Raw genomic sequence first — 27709 nt, 5'->3', positions numbered from 1 at the left:
TTTTTTCCACAGTTAAGATCTGACCCAAAACATTAATCAACAGAATGAGATGTTCATTTTAGCTAAAACTCAGCTTCTTTCTTTTTTTTTCTTTTCTTTTGAATCAACTATTATATTGTATTATTTGAATCAACTGTTATTATCAGCTATGCTGTATGATTAGTTTCCTGATTTCCACTCCTGATCCATAGTTTCAGGACTTTAATCTCTGTGAGGACAAAGAAGGGTGTGCTCTGTGTGCTGGTGCTATGCTGCCATTTAAATTAAAACAGGTGAGAACTTCTGTGGCACCTGTTGTAATTGGCAGTGGAAGAAGTGACTGATCCACCTGATTCAATATGTCCATCTATTGCAATTACAACAATGGCAAGTTTTCATTTGTGTCCCCATCTAAAGGATAAAAATAGCAGTAATTGTCAGAATGGGAAGAAGCAGTGAATGTTTTGCGTGCTTTAACTTTAAAGAGAGGATTGGATGGATGAAATATAGGTATTTACATTGTTACAGCCTGTACATTGCAGGCATTAGAGAAGATTTTTCACACAGTGCTGTGCAATGAGGAAGATGGCAGGACCAAATCTAATTTTAGGGTTTTCATTAAGTGGTTCCTGACATGTGAGAAATACATTAGTCAGTTCTGTGACACACTCTGCAACTCTTAATGATATTGGTTTTTTGCCTTACTTTAAGGAATGGTCTTGAGAGTTCATAAGCAGTTTTTGAGAGCACTGAAGGAGGCACAGCATCATCTAGGCAGATTCATCACCTGGGTTTTCTCAAATATGGGATTGTTTGTGTATCAGTATGCATCAGTTGTGCATGTCAGAATCTGCAGATACACAAATGTTTGCAGCTGCTTTGCTTAAACTGGGTCTGAGCTAATGCTCTGATATCCCAGTGACTGGGTGTGGTAAGAAGGCAGGTATCCTCACATTAATTGGTTTTTACTTGCTAAACACGACTTTTCAATAGCCAGATTCCCTGTCCTCCAGCAGGACTCCAGTCACCTACTGCTTGTTCACTGAAGAATTAAATTGTTGGAATTATTGTTTCTTAGTCTCTTAAAACAACTTCTAAAGGCTAATGGATAACCTGCATAGCAAATTGATGTGCATTTTATACACAGTTTATCTAGGAAGCTTTGCAAGTAAAGAAAAAAATCCTATTTTGGACATCTATTGATTTTTTCATGTCATTTTTCTGACAAGTTTAATGCTTAATTATTGGTTGTCACATGATTAAGGAACAAATGTTGAGATTTAGAATTCTTGAACAGAAGAGATATTACTGCTCCTGTTTCCTGAATTGTGTAAGGAAATGCACAGAGCTAAAATCTCAACTGTAAAGTTAGTTGGAGAGACAAACACTGAATTCTGGGTTCATGCATTTTGCCCACTGGAATATTCTGCTTTTCTTTTTCAGTCCCTTTGGCTTATTTGCTGTGTGAATATAAAGACATTAGTGCATTTTAGTGGAAAATACAATAATAATGTTCGTTGTGATTTTTAAAACAAATTTTAAAAATTTATCTTAAAATACAGATTTTCCAAACCTGTTTAAACACAATCCTGAGTAATGTGCTTTGGGAAGACCCTGTTTGAGCAGGGAGGTTGGACTAGATGACCTTGGGTGGATCCTTTGCAACCTCACCATTTCTGTCATTCTTTGAACGTAAATGAGTTGTAAGAGATGTCTTCTTAACACAGATATAATTGAAAATGTATTAGTTTTAGCTTAGTAAAAATATTTATAGAGGTGAGAGTTTTAATATTCTAGTAATTATTATCATAGAAATTGCCTCAAACTCAAACATGTGTTGCATCTGTCATTTGTGACACTGAATTTAAACTCTTTTTGAAAGTCTTATCCTGCCAGGGGGGAAAAAAAAAATAAAATAAAGCAGAGAGAGTAAAAGAAATGAATGTTTAAATAAATTCCCATAAAACATCCAGATACAGACTTGAAGCACTGATGTGTCCTGGACTAGATTTTGATGTGAGCCTGTTTCTAGTCTAAATATGAAAACATGGATTTCCCTTTAGCTAAAAGCTGATGGATTTTTTCATATATCCAGTCTTAAATAAGGTAGAAGAAAGTCTTTGGCCTTAAATTTCAGTGATGAAAAGGATGGTTTATTTTTAGCTCCTACTGAACTGCATTAGTAGAATTTACCAAGCAATATTTGGTATGATTTAAGGCTTGAAGAAGCACTTTTGCAGCTGAATTGCCTTCTTGTTCTAACTGTAATTGTGCCCATACATTGCATTTCTGACTGGGTGTGGGTGCTAATTTGAGTGCTCATGCCTGTAGTGATTTGAGTGTGAGACCAATTAGAAGCACAAATGGATAATTAGTGCTCCAGTATTTTTAGGCAGTGTACAGTAGTATCACCTACTTCTGTTTCAGGCTCTCCCTTCCTTGGTGCTGTCCTTTCCTTCAGATGTAAAAATCACTTCTGGAGGAAATACATGTTGCAGCTTCTAATATTGCCTTCCCAATACTGGTAGATAATGATGCTCCAGTTGTTGTGGAGTTGCTTCCTAAAAAATGCTGATGACTCTTCAGTCCATTGATCTGATTGAGGCTGGTGGCTGTGCAACATCTTGCCTGTGCAATTTGCAAAACCTAAGCTTTACTCAGTAAATTGTCCTCAACGAGAGACTGTGAATGTTCTAATTGCAGAGACTGACTTGCTCATCCAGAAAAGAAGTTCAGTTCACAGGGCATCTCTTAGTTGAACTAAAGAGAGGAAGGAAATGCCTGACTGCTGTGGAAGGAAATGTTCAGTTGTTTCAGAAATGTCAGGGCTGAGAATATCAGGTCAGTGACTTCTATGTCCCATTGATGGTGTGCTTCTCTTATGCTTGCATCAGTCATTTGCTTTGAATTATCATCTGGTGTCTTTTATTTTTGTGTTGATAAAGAAAACAGTAATGTTCCCACTGTTAAATACTTGGCTATAGATTACATCCTCCCTACCTTTTTTCAGTTCCTTTGATATACTTTATCCATCTGTCTAAATTTTTAGTCTGGGGGCTTGCAGCTGGAACAATAGTCCAGCTGAGACTTTGTGTGCTTGAATAACTGAGCTGTGAATGTACCTCATGTAGGGTATTCACACTGCTTATTTGGGATGAAAACTTATTTATGTGAGGGTACAGCAGCCAATTTTGCTTCGAAAACAAGTAATATGTATGCTTGGATACTTCTTTTATTTTCATTATCACTATTTAAAGCTGCCCTTCAAAATCTTGTCCACTTTTTTTAAACTGGCTTAGATTTAATAAGAGGGTAGAGTTAATTGGTGTACTAGATGTACAGGTTATTATTAATACTGGAAATCCTAGATAATTACTGGAAGACTTGATCATTAATGAGTGCTTTTAAATGCATTTATAGTTCAGTCATGACAATGGTACATGTTAGAGCATGTCAGGGACATGTGTTTTTCATATATTTATACCAACACAGTACTGACAACTTGAGTTCGTTTCCTCCTCACTGTAATCCTTGTCCTTTACTACTTCACTTGAAAGTCAACAAATTGGCTCTTTGGAATTTCTACACATTCTATCGAGGAAGCTAAATCAAAAGTGTCTTAATTTTATACTTATAATTTTATTGCCTTCTGTTAAACTTTTTTTTAAAGGCAAAAATTCCCTCTGTAGAAGGGCTGAGGTGTTTACCAGAAGTCCTTTTAGTTGGTCTGATATGTTCAAGCCCTCATGTACTCACTGGAAAACTGGGGTGCATTTTATAAAAGCCCAAATACTGAAGAGTGAAGCCTTCTGCTCCAAATTGACTTGAGATAAAATGCTCCTTCTTCCAAATAATGGCTGAAAAAACAACTGTTACATATAAAAAGTGTTTGCAAAGGTTGTTATCGTATTTAATGAAAAATGAAAAGAAGTAACTTCTTAGTCAACAAAGATTAATTTATGGAGTAAAATTTTTAGGAAGTACCTGCCATTTCTTTTTTAGGATAAATATGGTGGAGAGGTCCCTGGAGCTGGAGATACAGTCTCAAGTTCTGAGCATTTTAAAGTTTGTAGCGTTTTGCTGTTGAATTGGGAGTCTGAATTTTGTCGGAATTTTTCACCTCTGAATTGCTGCAAGGTCAAGTTAATAGAGATATAAAATGTCACATCTGTGTAGCTGGTGCAACAGCATTTCAGAAAATGATTTGAAGTTGGGTATTTGGGAATTAATTCAATTTGCCAATGCATGTCCACACATCCTTCTCCACTGTCACTACCTCTGCTGATATTATTTTCTCTATTATCATGCAGGGTTTGTCTTCCCTTTGGATTAGATACTATTTCTGTGAAGATTTAGTAAAATCCCACTAAAATACAGAGGAAGATCATTCTTTTCCCTTTTAAGAAGTTGTTGATATATATACTTCAACAGCTATATTTGATTTTTTTTTTAGTCTAATTCTCAAGCACTATTTTGTCTACAGCTGGCTGATTTTTGATGTACACGTATTTCACTATTAGAAGTGTAAAATATTTTGCACTGTATCCATCCATCCATCCATCCATCCATCCATCCATCCATCCATCCATCTATCCATCTCCTGGTGGGGTCTGCAGTATTTACTTCAGGAAGGGACAGTGATCTGCAAGACCTGGCTAAACTCCTTGGGATCTCGTTAACAGCCAAACTGGTTATTTTTTAAGAAATAATACTATTAGTACTATCCTAGAAGTGAACTACTATCCAAATACATATATTTACTATGAATGAAAAGATAATATTTGTATAGTTAATTTTTTTCTGTAATGCAAGAGCAGTAATTCTTTTGTTAATCTCAGTGAAGCTTGTATTTTATAGTTGTGCAGAAAATCTCTCTGAGTTGTTTTTGTAAATTGTATGTTTTTATTCAGATGCTGAACTCGGGTGTTGGAGGAAAGGGAAAGTTATACCCAGTAGTGTGGCTGTGCTGGTGCAAGATAAACTCAATCCCTTGCTTTAGGAAGGAGCAGCTGTAGAGATCCACATCTCACATTTTGGGCAGTGTTTGAACACTTTTCCATATTTCTGTTAAGCCATTGGAACTGGTTTTTATCTGTAAACTATTTATTAAGAACCCTGCCTATTTATGAGAAGGGTGTATGTAGCTCTTGATCACATAAGGAGCAGTGATGCTATTAGCTGGTAATAATTTTGATGTATGAGAAACATTATTCCATATCTCGTAGGAATGAAAAAAAAAGCTTTCATATCAGCAGCATTTGGTGTTTTCTAATAATTAATAATTGTGTTAATTAATAAGTGCATAATGAATGCTTCAGTGTTTTCTGAGTGTGTGAATTTTAGAACATAGTGTCTGATGAAGATCTTTAACAAGCATCAAGCATCAAATGATGTCTGTATTAACATGTTTTATTCAAGTTCTTTATATTTCAGTGACATTACTTTGGGAAAAAAAACCCAGAAAACAGCAACTGTTGGGTAATTCATCCTAATAATGAGCACAGATAACATGGGAAAGTATTTTATCATTGCACATTAGCACTTGATTGCTTGAAATCCTGCTTCAAAATCACACATAGATTTTGTGTGAGTAATACCAATATGTCACTAGGCACAATATTGCAAAACAATTAACAACTCCAGCTTTACTCAGTGAACTTACCATTTGAAAGCAACCTGAAAAGAAGTTGGGTTTTGGAAGTACCAAACAGATTTATTATTGTAATATAATTCACTGCAGTTAATAATTTTAGAAGTGTGGTGTTCTTGCCTGAGTATCAACCACACAGTAATTACATACACATAGAGCACCACATAAAGGTATTTAACTCAAGGTTTTGAAGTATGATTAGCAACTCAGCATCATTTTCAGAAAATAATTTATATGCTTATTTGATTGAAGGTTAAAATACTTTTTGAAAATAAACATATTTTGAAATGTTTTGTGCTAAACAAAATACTTTCAGTTATGTTTTTAATATCGTGACTTGAGAATGTTAATTTGAATATTTCTTCAGTAAGCCATAAGCAGGTGTAAAGTGGCTGCAGTAAAATTTTGATAGTTTGCAGTAATAAATGATCTGATCCTTTCACTGTGAACATACATTCAGCTTATATGGATCTTCTAACAGAAGATAGTATAGTAATACCTGGAAAAGAAGCATTAACTGTCTTAATGCATAATAGTATGTTTATATTTGGGGTCAGATGTTCAGCAGGAATTATCTTTTAAATTTATGTGCCATTGAGTTCATCTGAAGTAAGCAAGGGATGATGAATTACGGAGAGACTTTGGGTTGAAGCTCTGACAGCCTGACAGCCTCTCAGTAGGAGAAGAGAGGGAAGAAATCTTACTGTGAGGTGAGTTAGGAAAAAATTTCTTATGTGACATGTTAAAAACTGTAGCTGTTACAGGGGGGTTATGTAATCTTATTTTTATTATTTATTTAAAGAAAAGTTCCTTCTAAATTGAACACATGGCAAGCAGGAAGGTGACTGTTACACAATTTAAGGTAGGTCTGGATGATTTGTCTTTGAGGTGAAATGAATTAGAAACTTGCACTTCCTTTGAAGTCTTGAATTCCTTTCCTGCAGGTGTTTACCATTGTAAAAGCTTTGACAACAATTTCTACCATCATTACTTGAATAAAATGCTTTTAAGAGAGCTTTTAGATTAGACTTTGAACTGGAAAAGGCATAAATATATATAAAAGTCTCTATTGTCAGTATGTTTTCTATTAGCCAGCCTGTCAAATAACTAAGCTTGACTCAACTCTGGGCTTTACTTAAAAACTCATTCATATCAGTATATTTTACTTTAAAACTCATTCGTATTTATAATTTCTAGAGAGTGAAAATCCATTTACGTTAATACAGGTTCTAGCTGCAGATCCATGGCTCTCTCCTCCTGCAGTGCATTTCTAATCCATCTTCACTAAAAGTGGCAGCTTCCCTGGCATTCCCAATTTCTTTATCTTGGTGTCCTAAGCACAGGTACAGACATCTTCCAGAATTTATCTTACAAATGAATATAGAGTAGCTGTGGAGTTCTGTGGAAGGCTGAATTCTGTAGATGCTGGATTATTAGTGATGGAAATGTTGCCAGAAGTCATTTGGGATTCTCTTTCCACTTAACAGCTATGGCAGGAACAGGGCACATGTGAATTGGGTTGAGTGCAGAGTTCCAGCTATGCCTTCTGGTGATGTGGATCCATAGATACCTTCTTGACTTTCTTTTTAAAGTGTTATTTCTTTAAAATACTCAGTGTGATTAAATACATGATCCTGCTCTGGATCACACTCATGCTCTCTCTCTTTCCAGCTGTGAGATACTACAGAGATTGTCTCTCTGTAATTTCAGATCCAGTGTTCACAGATATTTCTGTCTAGGTCTCCTTCTTGACCACTTTTCTGAGATGTAATTCTTGGCCAGTCTGATTTTCCCTGCATATAATTTTATATAATATCATATTATATCATACTATATCATATTATATCATATCATATCATATTATATCATATTATCATATAATATCATAATATATTAACACATATGAGGTATCTCAATGACAACTGAACTTACTGGGAGGATTTTGTGAGTTTGGTTATTTTATAGATCTGAATCTTGCACATTTCTTACAGCCTTCTTATCACTTCCTTGTAATGAGCCTGAGCAGAGCAGTAAATAGAGATATATTGGTTTTGGTTGAATTGGCAACTTGCAAGGCTGCTTCACTGACTTCAGTCTCTTGAGGATTTTCAGGAAAATTTAAAAGTTTGTGGATACTTTTATTTTATTACTTTATGTTAAGTCACTGTCATAATTATGGATAGGTCAATTAAATGAGTTCAATCAAGTTGCCCCAGCTTTACTTTTAGCACACAAAGATCATTGTTGGTAGCTGCCAAAAAATTTATTGTCATGGGATTGCTTTAGGGTTTGACTAATATTATTATTGGTCTAGTGAGTTATCACTAATTATTAAGTTGAGGTAATTACAGTAATTTTATCAGTCTGTGATTTGACAAGAGACTTCTCAGTTTAATGCCAAGTCCTTGTCCCAGAAGAGGCAGCTTTGCTTTTCACAAAGCCAAATTGTGACTTGGCTTTTTCACATAATACTGTGTATTATCCTTAATTAAAAAAAAATATTTAAAACCGCATTTTTAAAGAATTTCCAGAGCAGTTTGAAGAAGGCCAATGCCATAATAACTAATCCACAGTACCTGTAGTTTACTTTCTTCTTGCCATTTCAAGATACATGTACACTGTTTATCAGAAATATTTCTGTGAAATTTTAGGGAAGAATAATCCAATCAATTGTAATTGCAAGATTGACTTTGTACATAATCCAAGCCAAATAATTGTGTCTCCCAGCTCATAATTAATTTTAGAGTATGTACTGGAAATTCATTGGGTCTCGATTATCATTGGTGCTTCCGAATGAATTTTTCTAGTGTTTTGCATTTCAAACAAATACCTCCAGGTTATTAATTGTGGGTGTGTTCCATACAAATTGGCTTCATGTGCCAACCTGTGGAACCCCCTGGTGTAGCTTTCCCTGCTCTTTTTAAATTTATACAGACAGGAAGCACCACAGCTGGAAGTATCCTTGGTGTAGAACTTCATGGAGCAACACTCGAGCTAATGAGGGGTTTGTATTTATAGAAGTTGCTCTAAAGAGGCACTCAGAGTTTCAGAAATTAGTCTTAATTATTTCAGACTCTTGATTATTCAATGGACTATTTGCTTTTTCTGATCAGAGGAAATTTCCAGCTGCCTGCTGCCAGCTCTGATTCAGGTAGTTGGCTGTTGAAAGTGTCACATTATCTGACCATAATAAAAATATATAATAAAAAATTAGAAAGCTTCTGCTGCAAGGAACAGAGAGGTTTCTGGCAGGTTGTGCAAAAGATTTCATCTGTGTGTCTCAGTGTGTTTATGGTTAAGAAATGGGTTAGGGAGGATGCACTATAGAATTTCTCTACCTTGTAGGAATTCTTCCACATCAGTTACGTCCTTCAGAAGCTGCCCTAATATGGAGTTAAATAACAGTTTCATTTTCTCCTTTGTCTCAGTGAATTCCCTTTGGAAATGTTTTGTCTGCTAGGGTTCCTAATGCAAGTTCTGTGCACACTGAATGTGGCCAATACGTGTCAAAAAAACCCCACCAATTTATTCCAAAACCTCTGAGGAATGTTGCAAAAGATGATTTTAAGAAGCTTTTGATCTAAGTGGAATGACTTTATAATTAATCAACCCTTGGCATGAGATGTGTATCCTTCATAGAAGACATTTTTAGTTACAGCTCGAAAAATTTGATTCCATGCAGAGCCTAAAGAGCTCATCAATATAAAGGACTTGAAGTTAAGGACTGAAAAAAAAATCCAAAAAAAAACAAAACGCAGCAATAATTGAGTTATATTGGTGGTTACTTATAGAGATTTGTGTTGTGTTGACATTCTAGGAACAGTAGAAAATAGTTTCATTTTATAATTCAGTAGCCAGAATACAAGAAACTTATTAGCACACCTCCAAGCAGTGGTAGAAAAACACCACCTTTCATAGAGGAAACACACTTGAGCTAGAGGTTACCTAGCAAAATTTGAAATATTTACTTACTTAGAGTAGGAGACAGGAAAGTATTGAATAAATTTAAAAGAAAGTATAATTAAACCAATTAATCTAAGGTAATACCTTATTCTGCTCAATAAGCTCTGATGGGAAAATTATTAATTAAACAAATATGCATACTTAGAAAAAAATCTAATTTTGTCACTAAATTTTATAGGTTTATAGATACATGAGGTTTCATCAATATAGGTCTAATACTATCTAATTATATGTACAACAGCATTCTGTACGGAAGATAAATAATAGCCTGTAGCAAATTCATATTATACTATTAAATAATTTGGGTGATTGATTGTTTCAGGTTTCCTTTTTCTGTGTTTTCTCTGAGCCCATTAACACTTTCCAGGAGGCAGTACTACTTTTTCAACTCCTACTCATAAGTAGGATTGGATTTTTGTGAGAAATTAATCTAGTAAGAGGCTGGGTTTTTTTCCTTCATTTCTGTGTTTTCTGCCTAATCAGTGCAAGCATCAGTCCTTTATACATATATGTGTCCATTTATTTAAAAGTATTTATTATCTTCTCAGCAGCTGGCTTCACTCAGCACTGGTGACTGTGACTGTCAGGAAAGTAATGGAATATATTTTGGTATTCCCTCTCTGTGCTTCATTCTAAGCTACAATTTCAGTTCATTTTTAAAGATAATCAGGACTCTGAATTGCTTAACCAGATTAAATGGAAATTGAAGAAAATTTAATTTTAATTAAAATAGAGCTGTAGCAAAGCAGTAACTCACACATTTTCATGTAGTAAATTTTTGCTTGTTTCACAGCATTAAATTCCTTTGCCACATAATTATTGTATTGCTCTTTGTGCAAAAACCACAAATGAAGTAAAAGCATGGTAAAAAATATCAACTCTACTTGCAGCCTAAAATAGTATTTCTGCCCTCTGGTCTGTTATTACTTAAATATTAGGCTTGTTTACTGCAGTTGAACTGCAGGCAGTGAAATTGATAGCCTGATATTGTGTAAAGGGGTACTTGAATTTTTGCCTTATAATGAGCAGTGATGGACAGCTCAACTGCAAAGGCACTTCTGTCTCCCTGACTGAAGTGCCCTTATGCACCAGGCTTGAGAATGAAGTGTTGACTGCATGGGAAAATCATTTTTGATCTTTGAGTGGCTTTAAATATTTGTTTCTGAGCAGAAAACAGATACTTGAGGGCAAATTGCAACTTTCTTACAGCACTATTGACAGGAAATAGTTTATTATAAACCTGCAAATGCTAGTTTGCAGTCTTGCATGAAATACAGTACCTGTGACAATAAAGAATGGTGCTACATGGTGTAGAGGCAATCACAACATGAATCATCTGTCACTTCAGCAAAACAGTGCCAATTGAATTTACAAATGTGGCATCTATTTATTTCTACCAGCACTGAGAAGGAGACAAAATGAAATAGAAGTGATGATTACTTGTGACACATTTCTTTTATGAAAATAACTTCTTTAACTCGTGTTGTTGCAACAGATCATGTGTTCTTTTTGACTGTGTTTCTTTCAGTGAACCATATTTCTGTATATTTCTTGGAGCTTTTACCCATCAATATGATGGAGTGGTGAGAATCCACTACGTACAGTAGAGCTGTGGTGGTGGCTCACCAGCTTTGTGTGTCTTTGAGTAACTTCAGGCAAAAAGAACCATGGAAGTGAATCGTGGCAGTAAATGGAATCAGAACATGGACAGCACTGAGAGATAGATTATTAAACATGTTTTGGCACAAGTGCCGAAGGAACTTTCCAGTAATGATTAAGTGATGCAGGAGGGTGATGCTGTGCCTTTGTCATTACAAAAAATTCTTGGTGAGGTTTGTGTTAACACAACAGCACATCAGAACTGTGCTGCCAGGTAAGACGGGTGTGCCCAGGCTCCAGAAACACATCACTGGCAGCTGAGGGTTCTGTGGTTCGTGTGACACGGGTCTGGGGTGTGTGTGAGCACACCTGTGTGTTTGCAGGCTGTGTGGGCTCTGTGCCATCACTCTGCCCTAGTTCACACTCACAGGACCAGTCAGGCTCGAAGAGACCTCCAGCATCATGGAGTCCAACCTTTGAGCACTCACCATGAGCATTCACCACCTTGTCAGCTGAACCTGGGTACTGAATGCCACATCCAGCCAGTTCTTGGACACCTCCAGGGATGGCGACCCCACTGTGCCATGGGCAGCCCCTTCCAGGTCTGACCACCCTTTCAGTGAAGAAATTCCTGATGTCCAACTAATTACTGAACCAGAAGCCTCTATGAGATGATTTTACCATAATCTCCAGACACACACACAATTATGAGTCCCAAGTACTTTGCAATTCAGTCTATGTCTGTACATCTAACTTCACACATGTCAAACCTTCTTGATAGTTGTGGATGCTGTAGATCTTTGAAAGCTTGAGATCCCATTCTTCAGAGACACATGTAGTCCTTGGGGATGTCAGAGGAGAATACATTTTAATAGTGAGCTGTTGAAGGGATGGATGTTCATTAGAACTGTCCACATATATGAAGTTGTCAAGATATCACCACTGCAAATATCTGTAAACTTTGATGAATAAATGAAACAAGGAATTTTATGCTTGATACTAACCTTTAGAATAAGCTGGTGCTCTTCTTGGTAGAGTATTTTGCACATTGTTTGATTTATGTATCATCTATGGATCTGCACATATGGATCTGCACATTTTTAAAGAAGTGCCAGGTCCTCTGCAGTTTCAGCTTGTGAAAACAATTTACTTGCTGCAAGCTCTTTGCTATTACTTATTGTATTTCAGTAGCACACCTTTTAATATAACCAAGAAAATGAGAGGAGAGTTGTGTTCAGTGGTTTAGCTAAGCTGTTATGAAGGGCAAGATTTGCATAGGCATTTCTGTCCTTGTAAATTTTGTGTTGTTCTGGATATCATTTACATTTCATTAAACTTCAGGGTAACAGTCAAAACGAAGCCATTGATTTCTTCTCCACTGCTCTTTTGGTATTCTTCTGACCTATGCTCTTTGTAGAAATTGGAAAAAAATAGGGGAATGGATTTCCTGCTGTGGCTGTGACCTGAGTGAGCTCTGCACATTTAACCTGTGGCAAGGAACAAAGGATGGTTCCGTGTCCTTCGGATCCTGTGGCAAGACCTGAGCTGGGAAGGGAATGTTGCTTGGGGCAGCTGTAGAGAGTCTGGCCTTTTTATTCCTCTCAAAAGGAGAAGGGACTTAGGTGAGTCAGGGAACATTTGTGTTCATTAAAAACAATGCTTTGGGCCTGCCTAGGGAATGAGAAAAATCTGTGGAACTTCCCTGCTAATATTTTGCTTCTGAAATGTGATATTTCTGCAAATTATCACATATAGAAGCAGAAAAATCTAGAACATGATGCCTATTTTTCAATATTTTGGTTTTGGTCCATAAAGTTCCTATTGTTTTCCATGTTCATTTTTCATTGTTATAGCACTATATTTTCTTTGTCTTTCCATGTTCTTTAATCTGTTATAGCATTTGGTCTTTTGCAGGTCATTCTTTGTTTAAAAATCTGAGATTCCAAACACCACTAGCAGGTTCCTTCTGCATTATTTTATATGTGAATATAAGCTATCAAAAATATTTATTTCCCCTCAGAAAAAAACCCTTGGTGATACTTTTTTAAATTAGTTTTAAGTAACAATTCAAATTACAATATATTTATTGCCTACTGAATTTTACTAGGTATAATTTGCAATAATCTCGACTGTGTTTGTGGAAATGTTGTTCTTATTTAATTAGAAAAATAATCCTAAGTAGCATTTTTCTAAAATATGTGTGGGAATATATGTTTATCACTGACTCATAATTTAAAACATGGCCCAAAATGCAATATTCTGAAATGATGCTGCTGTTCTACCCTTCTTCAACAAGGAATCATTTTTTTCAAGCATTACCTTATTTTCTATTTTCTAACGAATTTTCTTTGCTTCTGATCTTCCTGACTCAAATTGTCCTTGAATTTCAGGGAGTTTAACCTAAATATTAACCAGCTCCTCAACTCTGTTATTTGAACAAAATTATTAATTTTTCATGCTCATCTCAGGTTACACGAACATGTTTGAGGATGCAAAGCTCCTTACAAGAGATGGTTCAGAAATCATTTATGGCCAAGGGCTCTGTTTGGAGTTTGGAATGAATATTCACAGAAAATTTTATTTTGTGCTGTTGTGCACAAAATAAAATCCAGTTCTCCTGGGTGTTTGCAATCGCCTTCTGAAGCTGAATCCAGCAGTAGCACAAGGCAGCATGAACGTAATAAAATATTGCAAATGCATGAGCAAGTTATTAAGTAAATTAAATACCAGTGTTTCTATCTCTGAGGAGTGCTGCAAATAGATTATGGTTTGTTTGTCTCTGTCCTGTAATCCAGGAAATAAACCAAGATGTGTTACAAGGATTTCCATAGATTCAGAATGTTAGGAATTTCTGAGCATAGCTCTTTCTCCTCTCAATACTATTGACAGGATTAATAGGGGTCTGGAGAACACCTGTATCTTCATTTCAGCAAACTGTCATTTGAGATTGATTTACCAGGGTATTTCTTTTTCTTCAGTAATTTTCATCAAATTATTACTGGTACATGACCACATATATCTACTTTATCTGATCTTGAGTGTTGAAAGATTAATAAAGATGAACTGAGGACTTGGAACACTTCCATTGCAATCTGGCTTTTTAAAATCAGATTCTTCTCTGTATGTCTTTTGATTGGGTGAAAGTCCTTTAGAACAAAACAAAAGCAGATAGTATTTTTTTTTTAAGTTCTTGTATGCCTTTGATACAAATAGTCAGAATTTAATGTGAAAATTAGCATCACTGCACTTCCAATTGCATGCTTCACCAAAACAAAACTAAATGATATTAACATATTTAGCATTGCTAGACACACATTATTAGTAGATTTATCTTATTTTACAAATTTTTTGACATTAATAGCATGCACATAAAATTAACACTGCAGCTTCTTTGAACTGCTAAAACAGCAGATGCATATTAATTATTTATCATTTTCAGCCAGAATATTAGAGTCTTTATTTTTTAAAATGATTTTCTTGAAGTATGTTCTAATTATTAAAAAAAAAAAAAAAACAAACAAGAGAAAAATTATAAATATTTTTTATTTTCTTAAAATCTGTAGGAAGCTTTTGAATTGACATGCATTTCTAAGTGTCATCCTGTGTCTGGCAATGACTTTGGGTCCGAGAGGACACAGGTATCCCCTGGAATTGTGGCTTGGGAATAGAAGGCTTTGGGTTGAATTGGAGGAATTCCTGCCATGCCTTCCATATCCCAGCTAATGTCTTGCTCTGCTCATTTATTTAAGAGCACTGATTTTTGAAGTGTGCTGATCTGGTTCATAATATGGCTCCTCAAACAACTGTGCTGGCACAGTTAAACTGTGGTGAAGCCAAAATGTGGCTTCCAATGGTTGCAAAATCTGGAAGCATGCATCAGAGATGTTTATTACTTTAAGAAAAGCATCCTCAACACAGATAACATATGCAATTTTATTTCATGTTGTCCTCCAAATATGTACAGACAGCATGTGATTGTGAGTCATTGCAATGTTCACTATGTGCTATAAACAAAATAATTGTCATCCTAAACCTGTCACTTTCAGTGTTTTCTTACAGATTTTCTGTCTCCATGCCATTCCTTGCAGAGCACTATAGGGCTTTTATTATTTTTAATAACAATAAATCTCATTAGTGTGAGTAAATACGAATCTGTCCTTGTTCATAATCAGAATAAGGATGGTATATGTTACCTGATGTGTGTTCTGGCAGCTGAAAACCTATTTTGCATAAAGTAAGACCCTTATTTGACTATATTTAGTCTCCATCATCGCTGGAGGAAAGGACATCTGTGTCAGAGTCTCATTTCCACATTTGTTGTTTGTTCCATCTATGGTGGCCATCACCAAGGTTTAGTTTGTAAGGGAGCAAACACCAAGACCAGCCTATTAATGTGCCAGAAGTTCCTTATTTCCTGAAGTGGTTAATACAAAACATAATTCAAGCAGGAGGTGCTGTGTGCCCTCTTTGCTGCTTCGACCCCATGGTTCCACTCTGTTGCAGGATACTCCTGCTTGGCTGCCTGGATCAGGAGAGAGAGATTTTTTTTTTTTTTTTCTCAATGGAACAGATAAAAAATTCCATAATGTGCTTTGCACTTGAATTGAAAATATTCGGTAATATATCAATTTTAAAATCCACCTGTGCCAAGCTTAGTTCATCAGTTTGATTTGTGTTCCCTCCTGCAGACACACACACACGAGCTTCCCTCCAGATTTCCGTTTAAGAACTTCCTATATCTAATTTTCTGGGAGCAACAAACGGGTACATTTCAGAAATAGGCTTGCAGGTATAGAATTCCTGAAGTAGTTTTCCCTAAGATAAAGATTAAAAAAAAGAAAGTCCAAATATGTGTCTGCTATTCAATAATTTGGATTGTGCAGTTATTTTGAACATCAGAGCAATAGCTTCAAGTAGTTCTGCTGAGCTCCATTGGATTAACCTTTGTATATTTTAGGACAGTAAAAGATATCAAATTATTATCCAAATTAGGATTTGGATAAAATGGTTCCAGCAGTTTGTGGTCAGCTTTTCATCACTGATTTCCAATCTTTTCATCACTGATTATTTCGACACACCCCCCTTACAGTGGGTTGTATTATGATCTTGAAATTAATGAGAGTAGAAGGTGCTAAGCAGATGTTCTGCTATCAAGAATAGAATCCAAAATTATATACTAAAGTATTGAATGTGCTGGTTTGAATTCACTATGGATGGCAAATAATAAGTTGTGCAGAAACCTAAATATATGATTATTGGATTTTTTAAAATAAGCTTATTTTTAAAGCTTCGAGAGATATTTATTTTTTTGTCTTGTAATCCATAAGACTTCTGTCAACCCTTTTAAATATCCACCACCACTGTTAAAATGTTGGGCAGTGTTTTTTTGGGTTTTTTGGTCACGTGGCCAAGCCTTCTGCCTGTTGGTGGAAAGTTTTTTTCAGTTCATTAGTGAGACAGGCGTTTTCTAACACAGGAAAACCTGAGAATTGTCTTATCCTTTCTCCTGTTACATTCTGTTGTTAGTAAAACATAAAAACATGTTTTAGCTATTTGTAATGTGTGGAAGAAATGCTCTTTCTTTTTTACGACTTAGTTGTTACACAATTGTAGGATAATTAAAAAGGAAAAATTTTACTTCATATCAGTTGGTGTGAAAATGTTACGTAATGTTGCTCTTATTTTTGCCACTTCTGTGTCATTTTAATTATCAGCCACTAGAGCAAGCTAAGTGGAAAGGGGAATTCAAAATGATGAGAGTACTGGGAAAAGTTGTTTGGTTTCCTTTTTATTCTTGCCATTTAATTAAATACTCTCAGAAAGGAGCAGGGAAATTAGGGAGATGGTGTTGCATCAGGGTGTCAAAGCAGTTTTGCTTTTACACAATACATGTGTTGCTTTTTATTCTGTGTATCTTAAAAAGAAACAAGAGTGACAGTATTTTTAAAGTACATTAACTAGGCATTAAGACAAGAGTGATTTGCAGTGAGAGAAAGGGGAATCATATGGTTTTTTTGTCTTTCATGGTGATTAAGCACATTTCCTTGTGAGGGAGGGAAAAGATGACAGCAAGTTTTAGAGGGTTTGGGGAATTTTTTCTGTATCAGCTTTATTTAGGTTTATTTTTAAGGATGGCAGAAATCTGTTTAAAGAGACAGTTTTGAGTAATACATACACAGATTTGCAACCACTCTGTTGACAAAATGTTATGTAAACAGAATACAGTGAATATACTCTGTAAAGCAAACCCAGTATTTCTGTAGGGTCCTGGTTTTCTCTGTGTATCAGTGGATGTATTATTATTATCTGGGGAGTTTATCACAGGTGATATGGTATCTCCAGTTTTCTTTTAAACCTTTTGTTAACTCAACATCATGAGAATGTGATTTTTTTAAAAAAGGTGTTTTTAAAGAATTCTTTTTAACTATCAGCAATAGTTAGGAATAGCAGCTAAGACAAAATAGAAAAAAAAAATTAAATCCTTTCTTAGCACTCTCACTAGCTTGTTTCTGTTTGAGGTGATGCTCACTGCCTTTCAATTCTGTATTTTCTGTAAATGTCCATAAACCTTTCACAGGCACAGACGTTTTCCTCACCCGTATCTCCAATCACTACATAGTTCTAAGCATCCCCTGTCCATTTGTGGCCATGCATCCTGAAATGCAAGCTGCCACACAATGACACAATGCTCTTGTGATTCATCATCTCCTGCTCCATTGCCTGTAAAGCTGCTTTGAAAGGCTTTTCTTGTGGTTGTTGTTATAATCCCTGGTTGCAGAATTTCAAAGTTCTTTTTTTTTTTTTTTCTTTTTACAAAAGAGAAGCAAATGGTTCTCTCTTCCTCCATATTTCTACCAGTGGCTAGTGAAGCAAAGCACTTCAAAACTGGCATATGTTCCATATTGCAATTCTAGTGGATAATTCATAGAGAAGTGAATAAAGACATAGCAGGAAACTGCTGGTTACCAATTCTACTCTGTAAGCACCTGCTCCAGGTTCTTCTCCTCTTGGGTAACTTTTTTCTGTGCCAGTTATTTTTCTTCTTTTCCTTGCTGATATTTGAAAGTCTGAAGTTATGGTCTTCTCCTTGACATTAATAAAATCCATTCTTATTTTTATTTTAAACACCTTGGAGTGTTCAGCACCATTTTTGTTAGAGGAAGAGGTCTCTGTCTGACTTCATATGCAGAAAAACCTTTATGTGACTTTGGTGAGCAGCTGGGGAGTGCTTTCCCAAAACTCCCTGTTCATAACTGCTTGCAGAACAGCACCAGTCTTCCTGGGTCAATATTCTGACTGTATCCACTTCCAGCAAGCAATAACAGCTAGAATGAGTTTCTTTATTCAAAGAGAAAATTTAGGAAGGCGAAAAATATGTCAGTGACTTTGTGAGGTGCAGCAGGTGGGTGCATTTTCTAGCAGAGGTTAAATGGGATGTGTAGGCTTAATTGAAGGCTGCTTTTTTGAAGAGTCTGTCTTAAAAATGGACATGGGGACAGCATTGTAAGCTGCTGTAGCTAAGATTTAATCAAGTAGCTGCTGCTTAGAAAAATTATGGTGATGAGCAATGGTGGTATGAGTTCAGTACCCAGAGCCTTCCTGTTGTAGGTGCTGCAAAGCTCCTTGCAGCTTCTGTCTTTGGTTAGATAAAACCAGGATAACCAGTGGGAGCTAACAACTGTTGAGCATTACCAGCAAAGGAGGCAGGGGGGAAGCTGGGTGCAAGTTAAAAGCACAAATAACATAAATGTCTACAACAGGTCAGTTTACACATCTTTGGGTTTGTCATGCTTAATTCAAGATCAAGTGCTGACAAAGGACAGTGTAGAATGTGCACTGGGAATGAATAAATGTAAAAATGCCTCTTTCACAGGAATGCATTACACTAACTATTCACTTCAGGAACTGAGTGCCAAAACCATCTTATTTGACCAAATGAATGCTATTCTTTCCTTTATGCTCTAATTTATTCCCATCAGGTGCTGTGAAGTCCTGCTTGGAGTGTCTATTTTCAGCATAAAACTGTTTGTCAAATTTCTATTAAGCTTAAGGTGAAAAATTAATGAGCCATTCACTTCAGATATTTCAAAACTAATACTGCTGTATTATTAATGCAGCAGAAAGTCAAAGACGTGGCTATGTACAATTATTGCTTGGTGTTCAGTCAGACTACTTTTTTCTGTCTGTATTTTTGGGGGAACATCATTAAAACACTGTTTTAGGTCAAAGAAGGAATTACTTTGATGAATTCTGGCAGTAAGCTTTTTAGACAGTTGTAGATAACTTTTTGCTTTATCTGATCCTGGCAGAAGGTGCCTTGAATAAACACATATTGATGAAGTACAGTGTTCTAGCCAATCTTCCTTTGAATCTGGAATTTAAACAAAAATGAACAGAAAGTTGATTCATATAGCACAAAACTTCTTAGAGAAATGCAAATAAAAGACTATTCACATAATACTGAGGAAGCTGTGGGTGAACAATAACTTTGGGCTAGAGAGGTATGACATTGTGACTAACTCTTTGATTTTTCAGTCTTCCAAAAAAAGTCACTGAAATTATGATAAAATTGTACTTTTGTTCAGAACTGAGTGGGGTATGGTGCACAAGTATTACTATTAAATTCAGAAATGCCAGAGCATGTTGTCAGTACCAGTAAGTTCAGGGATGGAGCACTGTGAAATGCTGGTTTGGGGGAGTGTGTCCCAGGCTGAGCAGTGTGGAAGCTGGTGCTCAAGGTTTATGCTTGCATTTAAAAAGAAAACATGAACCACAGACACAGCAGAAGTAGAAATTCAAGCCTTGCTTTCTGTGCAGAAACTTTCTAAAGATTGCCTCATTTTTGTGCTCCTAAAATTAACTTAATAATTGATTAGTGTATTTTCCTCCTCACTTTCCAGTAAGTTCTCCAGGGACTTTCTGAAATTAATAGTAGTTCTGGGTCTGGCACAGTTACTTTGTTAGACTTGCAGAGAGGAAGAAATTCTGCTTCTTGGAAGAGTTTCATGCTATGAAAGTAAATTTCATTACCAGCAAAATGTCAAATTTAAATTATCCTTGAAGCATTTGTTGTTCCCACAAATGCTGAAGGGCTTGGCATCCAGCAGAGAAAGTGCCAGCAATAATCCCCAAGTTCTTTCAATGTGTTTTGTTTCTTTCTGAAGTTACACTGCACTGTTTCACTGTCACTACAGCACCAAGCCCATGAGTATTTAAAACCTGAGTGATTAAGCTTTAAGTAGCAGCCCTGAAAATCTCCAGGTTTTTAAATGTGCATTGGAGAGATTGGTCTTGGATGGTCACTTCTGAAGTCTGGTCATGATGCACATTGCTTTCCTCAGCCTTCTTCAATTCATAAATGCCTGACAGAGTGGAAGGAACTTTTTGATTTTTTCTTTTTCAAACAATTTTAAATATGAATTACAATAGTGTTTTTTTCTCTGTTATTAGTTTGTCAAGTTTAGTTACTGGAGAATTTTATGGAATTTACGTCTGGAAAAGATGTCAGGAGGTCATCGAATGCACCTTCCCTCAGGGAGGGCATCAGCCATATCTGCGTCATTCCTGACAGATGTTTGCTCACACTTTTCTCTAAAAATATTTCAGTTTAAGAGATTTTATCACCTGCCTAGGCAAGTCTTTATGTATTCCTCCTATTAGAAAGTTTTTCTTCTAGATACATCTGCCCACATAACTTAAATCTGCCTTTCTATAGATTCTTTTTCCTTTTTCTCACATCCTTCAAATTCTATCTTCTATTGTGAAATGATTAATTTTTAAATATGGAGGGGTTTCTCCTGTAAGTTGCTCTTGAAAGTGTATCTTTCACAGGTTATTCAAGTATGAAGCTCAAGTTGTGAGTAACTGGAGAGAGATTTTTCTCATCTGAAATGATTTGAGCTTCATTCCCCTGTAATAACATCTGCAGATTGACAAACACCGGAAAGAAAATAATGTCTCAATTGCACATCTCTGATGGACTTTTTAGGATTCTTTTTGAGTGCAGAAACAGACTCTCAAAACTTGACCAAACTGATTTTGCCATCACTTTGTTGAAGTGACAACTTCAAGAGATTTTGAACCCAGACCAACTTTGATGAGACAAAGCTTTTTTTTTTTTTTTAATTATATTTTGAACCAGCTTTTCCTTTCCACCTAAAAATTTGTCTGAATCTTTCAAACTGAACACTGATCACCTTGCCACTGAGTATTAAAGGTGAACAACACCTTTTGTTTTTCCATAATTAAATAATACAGTTTTGGCCAATTTTTACATTAGTATTAAAGGTGTACTATAAAAAATTTCAGAAGTTTCTAGAACAACAACAAAAAAAATAAAGATAATGTGTCTAGATTTCTTTTTTTCTTTATACTGTGGTTCAATAACAACTGATAGTAGTTTAATCAAAATTTATTTGAAACGTGCTGCTGATTGCTGATAGTGCCTGCAGTCCCACAGAATTTAAAGGATGCTTTTGGGTAGTAAAGAACTCAATGTTGACAGGAAATGCAGTGTTTGTTTTGCAGGTTGTGTCCTGCCCCAGGTTGTATCAACCTCCCCTCCTTTCCTGAGCTGGGCTTTCCATCTGCCAGAAGTGTTCCTGCTTTCCATGGGAAGAGATGGTCCCCATATTAGACCAGCTGAAATAGCTGAGGAAAATACCTGATTATTCCTAAAGTGCTTCAGAGCATTTCTGTGTGCCAGGTTAGGTTTTTCTTCTTCCCCACAGTTCTGTCAGTTGGTCTCCCAAAATATCTCATTATCTCATCAGAAACCTTTCCGTGATCAAGTGTTAGGCATGTCTATGCAAACTCACTCTTTTTTCAAAGGGAGATTTAAATATTTGCATGAAACTGCTGATATTGAGAGGTTTGTGCTATATCTGCTTAAGGTGTTTCAGATGTAAATGAAGTGTTCTGGTGCTTTCTGATCATACCTTTCTCCACTCACTGGGTTTGTTTATTCTCTTCTTATTCCAGACCTCCTTCAGCTGTTCAGTTCTTACTTGAATTTCAAACTTATTGCTGATCAGTATTTCCATTTTTCATTGATTTCTTTAGCTACACATCAATTTAATTTGTTGTGTTTAATTCACAGTCTAATATCTGCTCAGACTAATTTAACAGTTTTTTGTGGAACTATTGCCCAGATACCATAATATGTACATACAATTTTGTAGTATATGATCTTGAAGAAGCTATTTTTTTCAGTATTATAAGCACAAAACAACAGCTGCTTATCTAAATCAGTTGGTTTAAGTTGTGTGGTAGAAATTTGCATTTTTGTGTTCGGTTTATGAAGGAGAGAAATCTAATTATCATTTACTAAATTGGTCTTCCCTTTGTGTCATTTAAGATGGAAGCTACAGGCAGAATCGACTGAACCTCACAACGCTGTTGGTACAACCAATTTCTGCACTGCTTGCCAGAAAACTTGTTTCCCTCCCTGAGGACACTGCCCAAAAAGAGAGGTGTACACCCCTCCAGCTGCCAGCTGCAGGTAATGCTTTTCAAACACACTATGGGATGTTCCTCTCAGACTCCAAATCCACTTTCTACAACTATGCAACTAAGAGGTTTAGCTGATTATGGGTGTGTTTTGCTTAGATGCTTTCTAGAAGAGGCTATGAATAGTCTAAAAATTATGCTCCTAAAATCTGATAAATGGAAGTTGTTGCTTAAAAAATAGTAGAAGGCATTGATCACTTATTTTTAATATGGACTTAGAGCCTCCTCTGTGTAGATGCCAACACTAGGGAGGATTGTTTGTGCTGCAGTATGTTTTGTTAGGCCTTGTTGTACTCTTAGTAATGTTATTTTAACATTAAGGCATCAGTAACTACATTATTCTGTGTATATTTTTCTGTTTCTGGAATAATGACACTTAAATTTTAAATACGTCTCTGTGTTCTTTAATTTGTATATGCCTTTTACTCTTAGTAATGTTGTTTTAACATTAAGGCATCAGTTACTATATTATTTGGTGTGGTTTTTTTTTCTGTTTCTGGAATAATAGCACTTAAATTCTAAATATATCTCTGTGTTCCTTAATTTGTGTATGCTGTAGAATAAATAGTGTATTGTTACCTGAACCCCCAGGCAGCTTTTTCTCTCAATTTTCACCAGGAAAACAGGCATCATGAGAAGAACAAAATACCTTGAGTAGAGCCAGATGAATGCATTCATAGTATCTCCCTAGAAATAATGCCATTAGCAAATTCAAACAGATTAGTGCTTGAAAAAACTTATTGGTGATAGGGGAAGGGGAAAAAAAAGTAAGACTACAATCTTCCAGCACAGTATTTCACCAAAAGGACATCTTCCAGAGAACATTCTAGATGAGGTGCATGTTTAAACAGTAATTCTTCAGTAAACAGTCTTCAGTTTTGTTTTTTACCTGTCCATCTTTCACCAGAAAAAAAAAAAAAAAAAAAAAAGGTTTATTTCATTATAATGCCCATTTAAATGAATTGATTTGAAACTGTGATCTTGGAAAGGTGGAGGCAAATTAATTTAGCCACTGTATCCTGTGCTGCATACAGTGATGATAACAGTATGAACAAATTTTAAAAGCAACCAATGTAGTATCATGTGCTGTATCCCTTGTTTATTGCTTTTGGAACGTTATTGTGGAATTGGAGTACAATACAACAAGTCATAAAAAAGGTTGATTAATTTTATGACTTGTGTTAGCATTTGTAGTTATACATACTAAAAAGGAAGACAGAAGACTTAAACTTTTGTGGTTAGGCAGGAAAATTGTTCTCCACGAATGGCTGACTAGATTTTTTTAAAAATCAACTTTTAATTTTATTTTTGTCCCCACAACCAGTAGAAAAGGGGAAAAAGCCAGGAACAAGTGCTTAGCCATTCCAGGTAGCTGCTTGAAGCTTGTTACTATTGAAGGAATTTTCAACAGCTGAAGTGCCTGGAGCAAAGCCTGAATTTGGGCTGGAAAATGACACTCATTTTATACAGATAAAAGGCTGCACAATGTCTGTTTCCAAAAAAGCTTTTTCTGGAGGCTGCAGGACAGAATCACCCTAAAGGGCAGCTTATTCTACTTTTTCTGTGACAGGTGTGGCATGTTTTATTTCTGTGAGAAGACAGGAATTCTGTGAGAGGAGAATTTCTAGAAAGAGAGAATATTCCAAGCCAGCAATGTAGTGAGAGCCAGTCCGTGTCTGGTTTTACTCTGGGTGAACACAACAGCTTGTGTGTGATTTCATGTAAAGCTTCTGAACCACAGTAATCCATGGGGGATTTTTTTTTTAAGTCTTAATTTACTGAGAAAATAGGGACTATAATAAGAAGCCTTGTATAATTCTGTAATGTATTATAATATATTTTTTCCTTGAAGTAGTGGTGAAGCTGTGGATGTTCTGGAGCACAGAGCGTGCTGTTGTTCAGTAGCATCCTTAATGGAAGAGATAAAAGCCTGGTCTCATGCTAAGAAATGGTGTATAACTATTTCATACTCGTAATAGCTAAAGAGATAATGCTGAGGACAGCAATGCATTAGGAAAGAGCAAAGGTTGAATTTGCAGTCTTCCTGTTGATTTGAAGAAGCTTAAGAGAGAGATTTCACTTCTGACGTAGGACTCATCACTTATCTGTCAAAAGAGGTGAATGAGCAATTCAGATGATTGGTTGGCTTGAAATTTGTTAGGATAAAATAATCATCATTCTCTCATCATTATGTTTCAAAAAGCTGAACAGCAGATTCATCAGTAATGATTAAACATTTATATATAGTTTTCTCACAGTGCTGCTTTTTTCCCTTAGCCTTGCAGTTTTCAACAGACAAAATGTGGCAGAGGGAGTGGGAGGATGGAGGCAAATATCCCACACAGACTGAGTGCTCAGGACCTATAAAGCAAATAGTGGGAATTGTAGTCAGCTGTTAATTTGGTGTTAGATGAAGTCAGTAATTAGATTTGCTTTTTGTTTGGTATGGTACATTATTGTTAATCCTCATTAATCTGAAATTCTGTGCTCCCGTGAACTTTTTCCCAAAGATAGGCAATTAGAAGGAACTTCAGACTGAACTTCTGTAGAGAAACTGTAAACTTTAGAAGCTTCCTTTTTTTTTTTACAAATCTCACTAGGATATTTGCTAGACTATTGTGAAGGTTGTTGTAAAACTAAAGCACTTCTATAAACATAAATGAAGGAAGTCTTGCTGTGTACAGTGAACTGCCTTTGTTGTTGTTAAGTTTCCCACTATTTGGGAGATTGCAGTAATGTACAAATTACCCTTTTTCAATTAAACTCTCGAGTATTTAATGTAAATCTAGCTAATGGCAATTAATTTACAAAGTGTTTTTGACACTAATGACGACCTACTTTGGTTTGAATGGAAATCCTGGAAGCCTGCTATTTAAACACATCAGTGTTATGTGTGTAATTTTTTCCCTTTGGTTTTAAGTGTCAGTTTTATACTCAACCTGATTAATGTCTGAGAAGAGAAAGGTGAGAAAAATCCAGGATTTCAGTAGTGATCAGTCTCCAGGTGTCTGGGGCAACCTCCTGCTCTGTGGCTCATCCTGTTCTTCCATTCTTCTCCACATTTATGTTGCTGGTCACTCTTGGAGGTGAGGGCTGAATGGTCACTTGGTGTGACCTGGTATGGCAGCTCAATTGGTAGGAAGTGTAAATTCAAGTGATCTCATTTAAACATCCCATTTCTTAGCACCTCCTAATGCCTTTTCCTGTGCAGTAGGTGTAATTTTTTTTATATTTTAAAATTATAAAGCCAAGGCACGAGTAGTTTAAATAACTTGAATGATATCAAACACTGTGTGAATAATAGAGCCAAGTGTACAAAGACTCCCAGCATTCTGCTGCAGACAGTAAAATTACTCAGATCAAAATGCTTTTCTAGGTAGAATCTTTTGATCTTTTGTAACCCTTTTTTAGTCTACAAAATACAGTCATTGATCAATAGTGAATCATCACAGTGACTGCAGTGCAGAGCTCTGTTGTAGGCTGCAAACAAATCTACCTCCTCTGACAAAATGGGTGAGTGGAACAGATAACCAGAACTGACTGTTACTGGAAAGGTTTGTAGCACAACTCAATGAATTTTTATGAGACTTTGAACATCTATTTTATCTAGTTCCATGTGTCATATGTTCATTATACTAAGTTTATAGTCAACTCTGATCATGTGAAATTAGAATCATTAATTATACGAAAGGAATAATTGGAAGAGTCTGTTACTTTCCATATTATATGATGCTCATCCAAGATAAATAAAATTCTCTGCCAAGTGCTGCACTACTGCAAATCAAGCCTGTCTTCTTTTCAGTCAGAGGAAGGGCATGGAGTGATAAAGTGAATATCTCCTCCTGTTAAACTACAGCCTTGTGATAATATTATATGTGTTTCTCCTTCATAGTTTGCTACCTGTCAGAGAAAATAAAGACTCCCATATTTAATAAACTGTGGCTGGGACATCTCACACTGTAATATCAATATGCAAACAATACCATAATTTCTGGGTATTGGGACTATGCTAAGCATGAATCCAAGGAAACAAATAAAGATGCCAGCAGATTGTGTGGCAGTACATGTTACTGTATCTACCAAATCTGGAGTCATTGTACATAACAGCAGAAATATAACAAAGTTCTACAGATGTCTCTACTGGCATTTGAATGAAGAACAAGTTAAATAGGGAGCTCTGATCTAATTCAGACATCCTGCATATGAAAACTTACAGGCTTTTATACCAATACTCTCAGATTTTCTTTTCATTATCACTTTAAATTCTGTCCCTTTTTTAAACAGAAGTTCATGAGAAGAATTAAGCATGAACAGTGTGAAGCATTTTTTAATGTATCTTCCCTCTACTCCCAACTGAAGCCTTGAGAATTTTTCTACCAGAATTGTAAATGATCAAGATATATTTTCAGAATTCTGTTCTGCACCAGTGTTTTCCTGTGTGATGCTTTGCTTTTGATTATTATAAAACAGGAAAAGAATTAAAGTAGTGTGAGGTTATGAAATTCAACTCTACCATCTGAAGCATTTTCAACTCTCTTTGATGTTGACTGTGACACATTTATTCTTTATCACATTAGGCCACCCTAGTTTAGAGCCTCCTTAAAGAACTTTATTCTAGGCATGTCTTATTTCAAAAACTCTTCATCTGAAGAATTTTATTTCTGGATTCCTTATTGTAGGTCAAAAAAGATGATTATCAAATACCAAGGAGTTTATTAATTAAGCTCTTCATACTAAGATTAGACTTGGAGACTCAAGATCTATGAATATTTGTTCAAAAAGGAGAATATGTTGTCAGTAGGCAACATAGTTGATTAATCAAATAGAAATCTTTTAATGAAAAATATTTGAGATACCAGATTTAGATGGTGTATTGTTGATACACCATCTAAAAAAAAAAACCACAAGGACACCTGGCTAGGAGTTCTGACGCATTCCTGTACAAATATACATTATTAAGTATATACTATTTTATATTTATTCACTTTTCTATATATACCATGTTGCATG

General features: G+C 35.7%; 1 protein-coding gene across 20 annotated transcripts in view; it reads left to right on the top strand.

Annotated features, from left to right (window-relative positions):
• Positions 1-27709, top strand: part of NAALADL2 (N-acetylated alpha-linked acidic dipeptidase like 2) — a 412826-nt gene that overhangs the window by 286727 nt on the left and 98390 nt on the right. For all 20 annotated transcript variants that reach the window (XM_085587326.1, XM_077785540.2, XM_085587337.1 and 17 more), the window contains one exon: positions 22548-22691. In XM_085587326.1, coding sequence (XP_085443452.1) covers positions 22548-22691 — 144 coding nt within the window. The remainder of the gene's footprint in view (positions 1-22547; positions 22692-27709) is intronic.

This window comes from Lonchura striata, chromosome 9 (assembly GCF_050655825.1).
Source record: "Lonchura striata isolate lonStrDom1 chromosome 9, ASM5065582v1, whole genome shotgun sequence".
NCBI lineage: Eukaryota > Metazoa > Chordata > Aves > Passeriformes > Estrildidae > Lonchura > Lonchura striata.
The sequence above is the reverse complement of the archived record's forward strand: the minus strand, read 5'-3'. Positions and strand labels throughout refer to the sequence as shown.